The following is a 17,278-nucleotide window of genomic DNA, read 5'->3' as shown; positions in this document are numbered from 1 at the left end:
AGCAGTGCCCAATCAATTTTTCCGCGATAAATGCATTTCAATCTTCAACTTGGTGCCAACCTAACAAAGTCAACTCAACTTAAACCAACCTGACAAAATTATTAATTTAGTTACCAGTTAACAACTGTTTCGAAGAGGTACTCTCTCTAGATTATAGTTCTATATTAACATATGGTATGGACATTTTTCAATTATAAATTAAGAGAATAAGAAGAACATACATGCTAAAAGACGAACTTTAAACCCTTAAAAACCACCCTTAGAGTTAAAATATTGCCAAAAGATTTCTTAGTGCGCCTCTAAAGGGCCAACTGAACATACCTACCAAATTTGAATGTTTTTGGTCCGGTAGATTTTTAGTTCTGCGAGTGAGTGAGTGAGTCAGTCAGTCAGTCAGTGAGTGAGTGCCATTTCGCTTAGAGAGAGAGAGAGAGATTACTATGTTATGATTAAGTTAGGTCTGTATGTTATGACTAAGTTATTTATTTGACTGTAACTATAATTGACTAGCTGATTTGACGTTGTCCATAACTGTTATTATGTTGAATGACAAAAAATTCTATTATTATTATTATTATTATTATTATTATTATTATTATTATTATCATTATTATTATTATTATTATTAGAGACGATAGAAATAGGTAGATAGATAAAATAAATAATAGGAAAAATGTATCAATCTATTAATCAAAAATTTAGATGAATAGTTATTTTGTTGACTGAAAACTGATCAGTATCAGTCAACATACATCAACAGTCGTGGTCTCCCAAGTTGATCCCTGGACCGAGTTACCCCTTCCACAGCATCAAGACGCTACTATGCTTAGCAATAACTTTTGATCAATTAGCTGAGTTGTATCCAGCTATTTGAGTCAACCAGACTACAAGCAGTAGTTTTATGATTAGGAATACAGCAGTTCATCATGCGCAGTTAGCTTATTTCACTTCCGCCCGCCCCCGCACCGAAAATCAAGGGATCTTCTTATTAGAACATATCTGTAGGTAGATAGATAAAATTATCTCGTGATAGGGAAATGCATCATTCAATATATAAATATTATTCTGTAGATTAACAGGCACGGCCGCATTGTTAGCCACCATGCTTGAATTCTGTATAGATCTGTTAAAACATCTTTATCGTAAGTCTATTACTTTTGATTTGATATTTCTATAAACTTCAGGAAATATCAAGTCTAAATCCCCAATTATTTTATCTGAGGTAAAATAACTAGTAACAGACATACAGATGTCTGTAGATGTCTAGTAGATGTCTGAAACATACATTTTTCATAGAAACATGTTTTTAGAGAACGACATATTTTTAGATAAAGACGGAGAACTTGATAACGAAATAGCACATCGAGTGAATACAGCCTGGATGAATTGCAAAACTGGAACTGTTTAACTGTTGAACTGGAATACTATGTGATAGAAGAATGAATGAAAAACTTGAGGGACAAATCTATAAAACAGTCGTGCGCCCGCGGAGACCTGGGCAGTTAAAAAAGCCCATGAACACAGACTGGAGGTCACTTAAATGAAGATGCTAAGGTGGAGTTGCGGCATAACTAGAAGGGATAGAATCCGAAATGAAATGATAAAGAAAATGAAGGTTACAGAAATATCAAAGAAAATACTGCAGTGGTACAAACATTTGGAGAGAAGGGAGGACGTTTATGTAGGATAAAAGATCGACCACTTAGATGTCGAAGGCCCGAAACGCCGACCCCAACTGAGTGGGAAAGGGCGAAGAAGAAGAAGATAAGAAGAAGAAGAAGAAGAAGAAGAAAATATTTTTAGAGCTAGACTAGGAGAAATGAAGAGGTGTATTATTATGACGAAACTTACCATTTGAGACATCCCATAGCTTGACTTTGCGGTCGCCACCTCCGGTAGCCACAAGTCTGTCTACTGGACTCCATTTCACTGCATCCACCTCACCGTCATGGGCGTCCTATATTCAAATCACAAGTCAAAGTAATAAATTAAATAAAAATTAATTGATTATTCTTTTAAAAGTGCATCGATTATTCTTTTAAGTATATCGACAAGGAAATTTATATAATCATAGATTATATTGATATAGATTACACTGATAACTGAATGAAAAGATACAGTTTCATTTTGATACTCCAGGGTTACGAAACATAATTATCCGAATATCATTTTCAAACTGCCGAAAGTCCTTAGTTAATCACACAGCCCGCATTTCGATTTTTTCCCTTTTCTCAATAATGGCTGAACATATGGAAATGAAACTTTGCGCAATCATTTATGACAACAAGACAGAGCTACAAAAAACATTATGACAGTAATTTTTCAAACTCATAAAACAAAATGGCGGCCGTTTAAAATTATATTTTTTCGAATAACCAAAAAACTGTTGATTTTACAAAAAAATTACAGGGATAAGGTTTTTAGTAAATTTAAATACTAATAAATTTACTAGTGAAATTAATCACTATAGTACACCTTTCTTACTAAGTTGTGAACAATACACTAAAAATTACACTTACACTACAAGAATTATTACTATTTATTTATTTACAAATCAACGATTTGTGAGAAAATCATCAGAATTGCCCCAAAACTGTTTCTTTTGAAAATAATGAGAATTTGCGAGTAATAATGTTAACTTACAAATTTCAAAATCGGTTTCTTGGGTATAGCCGATGAAATGGGCATGTTGAATACTTGTTCCGGCGAAAGGCCTCTCGGCTCTTTGACTGCGTCCTCTATTTCCTTTTGCATTTTTGCATTTCTGTGCCTGGTAACGAATTTAAATATGTCACTAAAATGATTGAACAGAAGGCAAGCCAGGCGAGGGCGAGGACATGAAATGCAATTAGAAACAGAAGAAAATAGAATAATTGAAACACAAGAAATGAAGTGACAAAGAAAGCATGTGAACAGAAAAGTAAATAGAAAAAGTTATAGAATGTGAATGTGAAGTAGCATTGGATCAAACGGATTGTGAAGGGTGAAACGGATGCAATACAGTAACTCAAAAATCAAATCTCAGTTAGAAGCTAATGATGGAAAACAAATTGTTGAAGAATGCAATATAGTAACTTGAAAATCAAATCTCAGTTAGAAGCTAATGATGGAAAACAAATTGTTGAAGAATGCAATATAGTAACTTGAAAATCAAATCTCAGTTGGAAGCTAATGATGGAAGAAAAATTGTTTCCAAATCAATAAAAATTGTTGACAAACGATTAAAAATTATTGACAGTAAATGACTAAAACAAACAACTATTTTTTTAAGGTTTCTCAGTAGATAGCATGATATAGATTTTTAATGCTCAATCTATAGATTCTGATTGTTAGTCATCCGTTGATCATCCACTATCGGCCGGTTTCCGAGCTCGGGATTTAGCTAAGTTCTAGACTTTAAACAGCTGGAGTCAGAAAATTGGCTTTCCGGAACGGGGCGTAGTCGCAGTTTTTATGATAATCTTTATTTTCTCATTTCTATAATTGGGAACGTTTTACTTGACGAAATGAAACATTCCTAAATAATTCAAAATAGCTGTAACTTTACACTATTTTCTCTTTATTTTATTCTGTGTTCAATTTTCTAGTTTTTCAAAATTTAATTTAAACGTGGACTGCGACTACGCCCACTACCTCCGTAAACAAAGCCATAGTGCATGACAGGTGGTTGATGGTAACGTCAGCACAGGTAGGGCTCCTACACCAATAAAAACACTAGCTGATATAGACATAGAGAAACAATAGCGTAAGTTGTTTAGGCTATTGTTTCTCTATTATATAGATTAGCTGAGATCAACAAATTTTTATTGGTGTAGGAGCCCTACCTGTGCTGACGTCACAGAATGCACTATGGCTTTGTTTACGGAGGTAGTGCTACGCCCCGTTTCAGAATTCCAATTTTCTGACTCCAGCTGTTTAGAACTTAGCTAAAACCCGAGCTCGGAAACCGGCCCTACAATTTGTGTCCATGCTAGTTTATAACAAGGCTATCATCCAACGATTAATGTTTGGGCTCAAACAAATCCTGTCAACAGATACATAAATTCAAGTTGCATTAAAGCATACATTCATAGTTACATAATAATAATAATAATAAATAATAATACTGAGGGTGATGAACACATAAGCCCTTAGGATTGTGTCTGTACAATGGCGTAATAGTAAAAGTTTTTTATATTTTTCAATAATAATTAAATACTGTACTGTGCTCCAGTCTGGATGAATAGCTCTCATGTTCATAGGGTTGATGTTCAGCTAAATAACTCAATGAGAATGATAGGTGGTGTTCTGAAATCTACCCCTGTGGAATGGCTCCCGGTGTTGAGTCACATCCCACCCCCAAATCTTCGACGCATGAATGCCCTCACTAGAGAGTACAAGAAGATACAGGAAAATCGAAGCCTGCCAATACATGAGGATATCAGAGCCGTCTGCAATCTCGTAAGCCACCGGTTAGGACGGCAATTACAGCCTTAGATTCAGGTTTCCGTTTAACTGAGGCCTGGCAACAAGCGTGGTCAGCAAAGCAGAACATTGACATCCCATTTGTAGCCAAAAGGCCACCAGGCTTCGATTTGCCTCGTAAAACATGGTCGGCATTGAATAGGGTACGAACTCATCATGGTAGATGTGCCTATCTGATGCATAAGTGGGGGAAGGCTGACTCCCCTTTCTGTGAGTGTGGAGCAGTCCAGACTGTGAGACACATAGTGGAGGAGTGTCCCAGATCAGCATACACGGGTGCACATGAAGATTTCCTGGTGGCTAAACCAGCATCAATAGCCTACTTAAATACCCTGGAAGCATGCCTCTAATTTCCAGGTCAAAAGTGACTAAGATATTTTCATTCGTTTTATATATGAATTTTCTATTGTTTTCTTTTTTTTCGAATTTTGTGATCATAAATGTGTTGTGTATACTGCCATACGCTAAATAAATAATTAAATTGGAGACAAATTGTTTCACTAGTTGGTCTTTTTACACTGTACGATTACCTCCTTTGAAGGAGGAGGTAGTGAAAACGGTTCAATAGCTGAATGTGAAGGCAGAAGCAGAAAAGGGTGTGCATTAAAAAGTATGTGAGAAGTTAAAAAAGATGCGAACAATGGAAAAGCATTCACAAGAAGATATACAGAGTGATCCAATCGTTTTGCAACCCAGTGATGATTCTATAATGATATGTAATAGCCTAATAAAAAATGAATATTTTTGAATGAGCGAAGCGAATTCTATGTTAAAAGTCAATCGGCGCTTGTCTGTTTGTTTGAACCGCAGTTATAGTCGCAGTTATGGACCGATTTGTTATACAAGTACTTTGAAAGATGCACAGAAACGTACCGTATATATTTGATTTTTTTCAATTCATCCCCGTTTCAAGATGGCGACCCTTTATTCTGAAATTTTACCCTAAGAATCAACCTAACTTATTAATACTTTATCGGATCAGGTTCAAATTGGGCTCATTCTTCTCAGCGCTTCAAAGCGGTATTGTTTCATGTATCACATGTTCAAAATTTTCTAATTTTTGGAATTATAATTTTTTTTCAAGTCCCAAATTTCAAGTTTCAGATTTTTTACCTCTTTAGCCGTGCATCCTAGCTCAAAAGTTTGAAGAACTTCTATTTCTCAGCGTCCTCCACCGTTCCTATTGCATATTATAATCATACTCTAAATTCAATTTGTATCTGTGTTTGTGTGTGAATGGGCGGGCGTGTGTGAATAGTGATGTTAGTGAGTGTAGCGAGTTCTACTGTTCTCCGTACTACTAGTAATTCACGTTAAAATTATTTTCCTCACAAGAAATGCTGGAAATATTCTCTTGACTTCTGATGCAATGTTCAAACACGGGTTTTCATTTTGACAGCTGCTTTCTTGGTGGTTAGGCTCCATTACTACTCCCATTACTATTTGTAAGAGATTGAGCTTTACCGGGTCCATTGTGTGAGCGTTTCTAGACATAACTTGGTAACCAAGCATTTTCTAACCTTGTTAATTGGAACCTCTTTTCTTCTTTTTGATGTGAGGAGTCACCATCTGACTTATAAGCACCTTTTTTCAGAGCACTCTGTATATATTTAGATGCAGCCATATTTTATCAAAATAAAAAATAATTATGATTGAACACTCAAATACTATTACAAATAAAACGTTTAACCACTGACACTAATCAAGTAAGTTTATACTTGACCTACTTGAAACTTTAGAGAATGGAGTACTGTTGGCATTATTACATGCTGAACAAGACCCCTCAAAAAGTTATCACAAATATTGCCTCTTTCATTAAACTGACTCTTTCCCGTTGCAATATGTTTTGAAAATTAGGGTTGTGTAGTAATTAGAACACCTTTTATAACTAAAATTCAAGGTATAGAAATCAATACAACCGAAATTCGTCATATGATACAACAAATCTAAATAAAGACACATCATAAACTTAAATAACGTAGGAATTCTTTACCTGAGAAAGTTTTCATTTTCTTCATTCATTTTTTCGGCGTCCTTAGTTTTATATTTCATCAACTTTTCAAGTAACCTAGCATTTTCATCCTGGAAACAAAACACAAAGTAATAAATAATAAGTATAATTCAAATATTTGATATCTAATTTTAATCAAGTTAATTCATTCATTTTCGTAGCATCCGTCGCCCAGAACAGAGGTATACAAATTTGTCAGTAATTAAATTTGAAGATTTGAAATTTGAAATTTATTTGCCAAAAAATTCATACATTACAAAAATTTGAAATAGACAAATTCCAAATAGATTAATTCTATTGTTACGCTGCATCTTATAATGAGTAGAATTCATCATCGAATGATTTACAATAGAGTTCATAGTTAATAATATACACAGCACAGTATTTAACGAGTAAGTTATTGCAACATTTACAGCGTAAGAATTGTTTTAAATCAACCATTCACTTCTGAAGGTAGAGATCTCGGGTTCAAACCCTCTCATAGCAAACGTTTTTCAACCAGATCACTCCCGTGTTATCGGATGGGCACGTTAAACTGACAGTTCCAGCTGAAGTATGACAGTCATAAGACCCATTGACGGCTTGAATTATATATCAGGCGGTGGGACCTTCCCGCAAGGGAGTCCCCACTAAACAAAAGCCTCACGAATTTACTTTACTTTACTACTGGATGTTCGTGAATTTTTACCATTCTGGCTCTATAAAAAATAAAACTTTGCAGAATCCTTTACTTAAGGTGATTGCATAAGAATCAAAGTTTTCAAAGCTAATATTATATGAAATCTATTCATGAATAAAAAATTTGCGTAATAAATAATTTGAAAAAAAATTAATGCAATGAATTGATTTTTTCATGCAGTTGTTTGTAATTTATTGGAGTTAGAATAAAGAATGAAAAAAGCTCAGAATCAAATGATGTCAAATGAGAATTACCTGTGTTTTGCGTAGCTTTGCTTCAAGATGCACAAATTCCAATTGCAAAGCATGAAGTTCATCTTTAACATGCAGATTCAAATCTTCCAAGTTCTTCCTATTAACATTATACATCTCAATTTCGGCACGAAATCTGTTACATTCGGATGAACTCCCTGCTAACCTGCAATATAAAAATGGAAATTTAAGAAAAATACAAGTACAATGAAAAAAGAACAAAAAGATAAGTACAATGAAGATTCTGTCATAAATCAACCTGTTGTTTATGACAGGTTTAACATGTTATTTATTACAGGTTTATCGTGTTATTTATGGCTAGGTTTACCCCCTGCTAATCTGCAAAATGGGATGAAAATTCAAGATAATACAATAAGGATCCTTTCCCCTCGAGGCAAACGCACCCGGAAAAAGACGGAAATATGCAGACAGACGGAGGAAAAATCACTTCCCAGGTGTTCGAAAGTAGCAACGAACACAGATGTCCGTCTGTCAACATAAGTCTCTCTCTTCAAGTGTGCTTGTCGCCTTCATAAGTCAGACCTTTATCTGTACTTATGTTCAAAAGATAATGGAATGACTTTTGATTTGAGTACTGTCGAAACACTATAGCCCGATATGGAGCATGTAGATTTTTAGCCTAATATGGCCAATAAAATAAATCTTGAATAATAATTTCGAAGCATCGGAGAACTACAGCTTCTTCTTCTCCCTATTCATGATCAAGGAGAAGTTAATTGGCTTGAAATTCAAGGCCGGCTGCCACCAGACGCCAAGAAAGGAAAGTAAGAGTGTTGCCGAGGGAGGCCGATAGAAAGAGAAACGAAAGAATGATACAAATCAAAGTCAGTGGAAAAAGCATCATTCTAGAAAATAAAGAGAGATCCAAAGCAATGAGAAGGAGAAGAAGGGAGTTGGATGAAGGGCTTTGGGAAGGGGGTCCCTTTTAGTCGCCTCCTACGACAAGCAGGTGTATTCTGGTATAACAAATTCTTGAGTACGATGTTCGACTAAAGCTCCCCCAACCCACAGGGGTAAATCGGAGAACTACAGCGTAGATCCAAAAACGGGATGTTTGAATTTCTATGAATTTCGAATTTGAGTCTATTTTACTTGAGAACTTAACTTGAATTATTTCAGAATTGAGTACTTGACTTGAGTAATTTAAAACATAAGTAACTACTTGATCTGAGTGATTTCAAAGCAGCGCAGAACTATAAAACTAACTGGAACTAAACGAGATGTTAGTAATTTGATCATTCTTTATCTCACCTCTCCTCGAGTTCGCTGATCTGCTTCTCCTTCTCTTTCAAGCTGTCCTTGAGATCGTTGATGAGCTGCGCCTTTTCGCCGCGTCGCTTGTGCAGCTCAGTCAGCTCTTCTTGCTGATTCAGCAGTTTCTGTTCCAGAATCGAGATTTTCGTTTCGTTGGCGCTACCCCCACTCCCGCTCCCCTCCACTCGCAGTTTCTCGTTCTGAATCGTGAGCTGCAGGTTTTCATGGCGCAGTGCTGTCCAGTTGTCAAACAAACGGTTATCTGCACAAAATCAAACAAAGATTTTACTCAGATTCACAAAAATGAGTAAAAACTCAACTTAAAAACAAATTCAAGATTTTTAGTGTGAAATTTTAATGTATCTGTTACTAATAGAAGCATCCCCCAGGATAAATCATCACCTTTTCATGGAATTGCCTTGCCTTGTTTGTATGTATATTATAATTCAATCTCCGTTAAGAAAAATCTGGTGTGGTACACTCACACAACTTTCCTTGCTCATATTTTTGAAACTACGATCAGACTTCTGTATATGTGTATATATAATTGTTTTCAGAGTACTTTTTCCTTTGTGTAAATTGTGAAACTAGATGATTTTTTTAGTCCTCATTTTTTTAAAAGTCGTCAAAACAGCTGTTCTACAGATGAAATATCTCGACTATGTGTTCTTTTTATGAACTGCGCTACCTACCTACCTCATGCACGAGAAGGAGGTTACTAAGTCCATTTATCAAGGATGGGGTGGACCCCCCCCATTAGTTTCCCAGGAAGGAGACTCATGCCAGTTCATAGAGCTGATGAATAACTATACAGGGTATGAATTTGAAAAGAATTGATCAAGTTATTTTTGATAAAATCGTGAAAAACATGGTTTTTTAGTAATTATCCGCCATTTTTCTCAAGAATATTACGCAGCTCCTGAAATTTTCCCAGAAATAAGACTCATGTCAGTTGATAGGGCTTATAAATAGCTATCCATGATATAAATTTGAAGAAAATCGTTAGAGCCGTTTTCGAGAAAACCGTGAAAAACATGGTTTTTTAGTAATTATCCGCCATTTTTTCCACTATTTTGAATTCAATTTTATTGAATTTCTTGTTGTCGGATCATCATGGTGTAAGGACCTTAAGTTTAAAATTTCAAGTCAATCGGTTGATTAGGAATGGAGTTATCGTGTTCACAGACACACAGACAGACACACACACACACACACACACACATACTGGAACAAGGTAATAAACGGGGAGGTGAGAAATGAACATACATTGCGGGGAGGCTGATTTACACACATTTACACACATGTTGGAGATTTAATTTTTGTTTTAGAAAGTATATTAATATGTGTTCAATACAGTTGTAACATTTTTTTTCTGTTAACTTGAAAAAAAAATTACGCATTAAACCTACAAAAAGGGGAGAAATGTGTGTACACTTTCACTGAACAAACCGAGGAGAAATGTGTGTACACTTCCACTGCACAAAGCGGGGAGAAATGGTGTGTAAACTTCAAACCCACATTCCGGGGAGGAATTGTGTGTTTAGTTTAACTTACAAAGCGGGGACAAAACCGGTTCTTAACACACGTTCTGGCTGCAACACTTATTTCGATATTTACTATTCTATTTGATCATAGAATACAATATCGTATGTGTCTTCGAAAGCCAGTTACATGCACGTTGATTTTTGTACGATTGTTTTTTGCCATCCTTATGAATTCGAATAAGTGCAACTTGTCAAACATCATCTGTTTGATCTAATAGAATTTTATAAGGACGGTAAAAAATCGATGTGTATGTAACTGGCTTTTACTAAACAGGCTTCACGAATTACAATACGATAATAGGATAGTTGATACAATACATGGTTTTAATTCAGATTCATTCATTGATAGAAATAAAAGGAGATTCCGGTGTCGATAGCATCGAAGTCGCCAGGCTGGTCTGGATCATTTATGAATTTCTCAGTATGCAGTATCCACTCAGCAGCTCTAATACAAACACAAACATTAGTTTCGTTTTACTTGGAATAGTAAGACATTATTTCATTATGTCCATTATTACAATAGATCAATTCAGATCCAGTTAGCTGTTAGAGTAATATAATGTAATTACATTCTATACTCACTGTTCAGATCAGCACAATGTTTATAGCCTACTGTAAGCAGTGAGTATAGAATGTTACATTCTATACTCACTGACTGCATATTTATACTGTGTAATAGATTTTATTGATTGTTGCAAAGATTTTAAGTCAATGATTCAACAGGAAATCCATGGTAATATTCAACGATTTCAACCTAATGAATTAGATTGTTGTATGACAAAATTGAAATCCCGACAACGTAAATAATTCAGTGATGTTAACTGTACAAGGTTACTTTTTCTCGTATTTTATTGAGTGATAATGGGAGATGATTTCTGATTCCATATTTGGATTCAACCTTTTGAAGTTTGAAACTTTCAAAGCTGGAATTTTTTTTGTCTTTTTCTAAAAAGACTTTTCCACTTCAACATTAAAATGTACATTTCACAATATGCATAACAAGATATCAATAACAATAAAGAGAAATGACTCTTATCGATTATAAACTCCTAAAAATTGAATTCCTTTATCAATTCTCGCCTGTATTCCACTGCCTCCCTCAATATCCTACTAGACTCGTCCAAAATTTTCCATTCAGATACTCAATTACTGTCTCTCTCTCTAGCATCGCCCCTCTCAGATATTTCTTTCTTATTCCACCCAAAATTGAACATTTACCGATGAAATGATAAGCATCTTCCGTTTCTCGGCTATTGCACATAGAACAGATACCTATCCCCTCCTCTCTTTGCGGTGCGTGATTGAGCGATAATAGCCCAGAGGAGGCCCTTGAAAATCATCGAGGTAACATTCCGTTTGGACTCATCATTCATGTAATTCTCGTTCCATCGTCAATTTTTACATCTGCGTAGATTCTGTGAAACTGTGACCGCTCTCTTCTCTCTAGCCACTTACTTTTAACTTTAGCTTTTATCTTCTCCATTACCCTCTCCCACGTTGCTTCCCACCCCCTCCTGAAATTTGCTGCTTGCCAGTTGTCCGCTGTTATCGGCAATTCAATATCAACTCACTTAATATCCGTCTCCATTCAGAATACCACCACACTTTTATCTTAAACAATGCCTTGCGATCAATGTTCGATATCGGTCGCCAGGTATCTCAAAAGAATTCAATACATATTTTATATGAACGCTCAAAGTATACAACCACAAAATTTCCTTTCCTGTCACTAAGTATACTATATAATTTGGCGTATTACACGGTAGTCCAAATATTTTCTTGACAAACAACCTCAGAAATTTTTCTAGTTCTTCTCTCTCCGCATATCCCCATACCTGCGCCGCATATGTTACAACTGCTTTACTTATCGAATCAAAAATTCCTCATTTCATTGACAGAGGTGCTTCATCATTCAAAATGAGTCTTCGCCATACACTATTAATCCCAAATCTGGCAGCTGTTATCTTACATTTAAAATGTGCGGTTAGGGCAAGTCTTGATGAAAAAACAACTCGCAGGTATCTGTACTCATTCACTGTTTCAATAACTTCATTTCCATAGTACCACTTCTCTCTTTCTCCCAATCGTCCTCCTCTTCTGAAAACTACAATCTTGGATTTAGCCATGTTCACTGTGAGATTCCACCTTATGCAATATCCCTTTAACTTATTTATCATTGACTGCAGATGTCGAGGATTCTCAGACAACAATACCACGTCATCAGAATATAACAGCGAATTTATCAGCCTCTGCCCAACATAATATACCTCCACCAATAACATCACTCAAATCATTCAAAAATAGTGTGAATAGCAACGGGGAGAATACGCATCCCTGTTTTAATCCATTTCTGGTTTCAAAGAATTCTGTTAAGTTACCCTCCACGCCATGCCATACAGGAGACTTCGTATTTCTATATAGACTCCTCAACATCGCAATAAATTTAGTCGACACTCCCAATTCACTCAGTTTAAAAAATAAAGCCTCTCTGTCCACACTATCGTAGCCCAAAAAGAAACAGTACAACTTCTTTGTAGGTCTATTCAACGTTTTCATTACTATATTGAATAGAACAAAAATATTATCAGTAGCCGAATAACCTCTCCGAAAGCCACACTGATTCTCTTTAATAATCTTTTCTCTTCCCTCCCACAACTGCAACCTTCTCAGTAAAATAAATGAAAATACTTTAGCGACAGCATTTATAAAAGATATGGCTCTATAATTATTCACTTCATTAGTATCACCTTTTTTATGCAATGGAAATATAATTGAACAATTGAACGTGGAAACCCTGTTGGTATCTGTCCATTTCTGACGATGGCATTGGAAAAAGTCAAAATAATCTCTTTGTAATTTTTTGACGCATTCTTGTAAAACTCAGCAGGAACTCTGTTATCACCTGGAGCCTTATTGTTGCGCATTGTCTTGAAGGCACTTTCCAATTCATTCATATCTATGTATTTGTCAAGAGTTTGATCTTCAACATTCCTCGCCGCATAATATGTGACTACCCCGCAAACTGATCCAAACACTCGTCTGAAGTGTTCAACCCAATCCTCAGCACTCACAGTTCCCGAAATCTTGAACTCTCTACACTTGAATTTCTTTATCAGAGCCCACAAATCACTGGAATCCTTGACTCTTCTGAATTGTTCTTTTATATCGCTGTAATACGCTTGCCTTTTACTCTTACATAGCAGTTTGTATTCCTTTACTACCTTCATATAATTTTCTCTCACCTGCTCCGAATTTGATTTTCTAAACACATTCAATAGGCTGAACACTCGCTTTCTCATAACCGCACACTCTTTGTCGAACCACTTTTCTCTCCATCCTTCTCTCTTTCTATCAGGTTGGGGCACATAATTTGCAGCTCTATATACAAAATTATTTAATACTTTATAAGTCTCCTCACTACTCTCGGGAAGACCATTTATTTCTCTACAAGCATTGGTGAGTTTAGATATATATTCATTCTTCCTCGCTTCCTTCCATTTCAACTTCGGTAAGAGTGGTAAAATTGTGCTCTCTCTTTCTAGAGTATCAACCGTGATTAGCGTAGCTTCAATTGGGAAATGATCAGATAAAAATTCTGGCACAATAGAAAATTTTCCAACTATTTGCGCTAATTCGACAGCCATGCAACATAGATCTATTACGGAAGCCCCTCTGCCTATAAAAGTAAAGTCTCCCCACCTATCTCCACTTATCCTTCTATTCATAATGATGAAATTAAAAACCTCACAGAACTCCAATATTTTCTTACCTTTCATATTAATCACCTCATCCTTTGACTCTTGCTTATTACTCAGTGCATTTCCCAATTCTATTACATCTGTTAATTCCGACATGTCCTGTCCATTTCCTATTCTACCGTTAAAATCTCCAATTAAAATCATATTATTTCCATTACTCTTGCACTATCATAAACTCCCATAATGTATTGAATTCTCTCTCCCATTCCATGTCTCCTCCACCACTCAGGTAAATTGGAACTATATAATATTCATCCCGTTGTCCTGCATTCATGTGAATAACTTTCCTCTCAAGCGCATCGATTACCTTACAAAAACTCTCTATTCTTTTACTAATTTCTATTAACTTTCCTCCCTTTGCTCTACCTCAGTTTGATTCTCCAACTGCGAATTCCCAGTATAAATTGTAATCTGGAAAACAGTTTTCAAAATACAATTGCTTTCCTCTTTCAACAAACGTCTCCAATAATACAAAAACATCATAATTACAAATAAAATTATATACTTGAACAATCTCACCACTTAATCCAGCCACATTGTACGCTACTATACTCAACTGTCCCTTCTCACACGGACTGACGGCGTTATCTCAGCGGTTGCGGTCTTCGTCCTCGCCGCCTCGCTCCTCCTCATCACACATGCTCCCGCTCACGGCCCGCATCATGTGCTCGATTAACCCAGGTACCTGCTCGTGCCCTCAAATGACTCACACAAAAGTCTTTGACAGTTCTCACGTAATCCACTGTTGCACATTCATATTTCAGCCCGCGAAAAATTATATTGTTCCTTTTCGATCTATTTTCAAAATTTTCCATGTTCCTGATTATGAGATTATTCTGAATTTTTTGAGCAACAATTTGATTTCTTAACTGTTAATTCTCGACAGAGAGTTTATTCACTTTTTCAATTAGACCATTTAAATCCACCTTTGTAGCTAGCAGCGCGAGTTTTTCATCCATAGCCTTACTAAACCGCTTTTCAAAACGGTCAAATAGTGATTCAATAAAGTCTGAGTTCACATTACCGGAAGCTTTAACACTTGGGTCTGGAGCACGCTTTTTCTGTTCCATCTCTTCGAGCTCAGGCGAACTTTTAGCACGAGGACTCTTCTTAGCACTATCGTCCGGTGAAAAGTATTGTTAGATACTGTTCTTATTCATTCAGCTTCGAATATTTCGATTCACTTGGGAACAATTTCACAAATAAAAACAAATTGATAATTCAATTTATTACGAAAGAACTTTTAGCTCTAGGTCTCTTTTTAGCACTACCGTCTGGTGGAAAGTATTGTTGGATACTGTTTTTATTAATATAAACTTTGAATATTTCGATTCACTTGAAAACAATTTCACAAATAAATAACAATTGATAATTCAATTTATTACGAAAGAACGTTTTAGGTTAAACATGCACTAAATGAACCGATTAAGCACGACCCGTCCGGAAACTTGAGATAAGAGAGCAAAACAATTCTGCAACCGCTCCGTTCAACAGCTCACTATCAACTCCTAATTTGAGAACATACGATTTGAAATCGAAAAGTTGTCAGTTGTAATTGGGGAATGATTTTGAAAAACCAATACTTTTATTTTCCATAACTGTACTCATAAAAAATAATATGATAATATATTTTATATTCAAATGAAACGTTTAGTTTTTAAATAAAAAAATATTTTTGAGCCCCAAAATCCATTGGAGAGTTACCGAATTGCTTGATCAAGAGATTCAATTGATTGATGATAAAGTTCAATTGCGCCGTGAACATAGAGAATTTGATCTTCATCAAGTTCAAATGTTTGGAGACAAAAGTCGTGTTGCCAATACATACATAGAAATGATTCTCATTAATCATTCGTGAACAGTACAGGGGAAATAATTGAGGAGTTGGGTGGAAAAACGACCTGAGTCAAAAAATCAAGTTTTGTATAAATTGAGTTTGAAATATTTAGTACACATCTTCATTATTTCATCAGAATGCAATATTCTTGCAAGTATTTGAACTTTATTGATCTTTTTATACTATTTTCAATGCTATTATTCATAATTAGCCAGTAATCCAAGGCTAACTGATATTAATTGATATAAGGTGTGTTGTCTCAGGTCGTTTTTCCATAACCCTGGTTGTTACATGTTCAGAGGTTCAATAAAATGATGAAAAACCTGTATCAAGAGTAGTGATAATGATAATATATTGCTCATGATATTGGATAATTAATAAGTAGGTAATAAAGATCTAAAAAATGTCATTTAGAAGTGAACAATTGAAGATGATATTTTCTTCTTGAACACGTTTCTTCCCATGATCAAGACTCTGGAATGTTACATGGTACTGTTCTGATTTTCGGAAATTCATAAACCCAATGCTTTCAGCATCTGATTCTTCTTCAGGAGCGTCTTCTTCATTATTTTCATCATCTAGAGGATAATTGGTTCCCTTGGATGTATTAATGATCTTCTTATACCATTCATTTGGTAGAGAGTTAGTTGGGAGGATATTTTTAATATTCTTTCCGAAGAATGGACATTGATATGTCCAAAGCTCCGCCAATTTATGTAGATGCATTACAATATAATCTTGTATAGTTATTCCAAATTGCTTTTTCCATATCATATACAGTTCAATAATTATTTTCTTAGTCTATATTATGTAAATTCATCTATAATTTTGCTGTATTGTAAGCTATTGTATATGAGTGTATAAGCCAGTATATACTGTAATCTACATAAGTACAAGTAATCTACAAAGTACTCAATCAATCAATCAATCAATCAATCAGCTTCTTCTTTTGTAAGAAAACAAAATAAGGATTTCACTGGCTGCTGGCTCACAGCTTGTCAGCTGAATAATTTCAGGTTTGCCACATAAACAAAAAATTTTCACAACTCAATCATTTTTCAAGATACAACAACATTTTATGTACCAATCTGTTCAGAATTTAATGGCGGATTGAATGAAGCGTGTTGCGGAAAAACGACACGAGTGGCCTCGGGTCGTTTTTCTACCCAGCTCCTCAATTTCACAATTGAAAATAATAATTTCACACATACAAAGCCTATGGAATACTGTGTACGTAGTACAGTATCCTTTCCTGCTCAAATCAAACCTGTACTGTAGGCTACAGAAGAGTCACGACATGTCAATTGGAAAATTTTCTCATTTTCAAATGTCTGCTCATGATATGATATCTTCTCATTTACATTTGACGATTTCTCAAATACAATTCACTACTCTCAATTACATGTGTGATGACTTCCTAAATACAATTGACTATTCTCATTTAGGCTACATCTGACAT

General features: G+C 35.4%; 1 protein-coding gene across 3 annotated transcripts in view; it reads right to left on the bottom strand.

Moving 5' to 3' along the window:
- Positions 1 to 17,278, bottom strand: part of LOC111056244 (autophagy-related protein 16-1) — a 581,037-nt gene that overhangs the window by 557,589 nt on the left and 6,170 nt on the right. For 2 of the 3 annotated variants that reach the window (XM_039429652.1, XM_039429658.1), the window contains exons 2-6: positions 8,678 to 8,942; positions 7,409 to 7,571; positions 6,458 to 6,546; positions 2,644 to 2,794; positions 1,852 to 1,957 (exon numbers count right to left, since the gene is read on the bottom strand). In XM_039429652.1, coding sequence (XP_039285586.1) covers positions 1,852 to 1,957; positions 2,644 to 2,794; positions 6,458 to 6,546; positions 7,409 to 7,571; positions 8,678 to 8,942 — 774 coding nt within the window. The remainder of the gene's footprint in view (positions 1 to 1,851; positions 1,958 to 2,643; positions 2,795 to 6,457; positions 6,547 to 7,408; positions 7,572 to 8,677; positions 8,943 to 17,278) is intronic. The other variant, XM_039429655.1, reaches the window with a different exon arrangement.

Source organism: Nilaparvata lugens, chromosome 1, assembly GCF_014356525.2.
Source record: "Nilaparvata lugens isolate BPH chromosome 1, ASM1435652v1, whole genome shotgun sequence".
NCBI lineage: Eukaryota > Metazoa > Arthropoda > Insecta > Hemiptera > Delphacidae > Nilaparvata > Nilaparvata lugens.
Note: the sequence above shows the minus strand (reverse complement) of the source record. Positions and strands in the feature narration are given on the sequence as shown.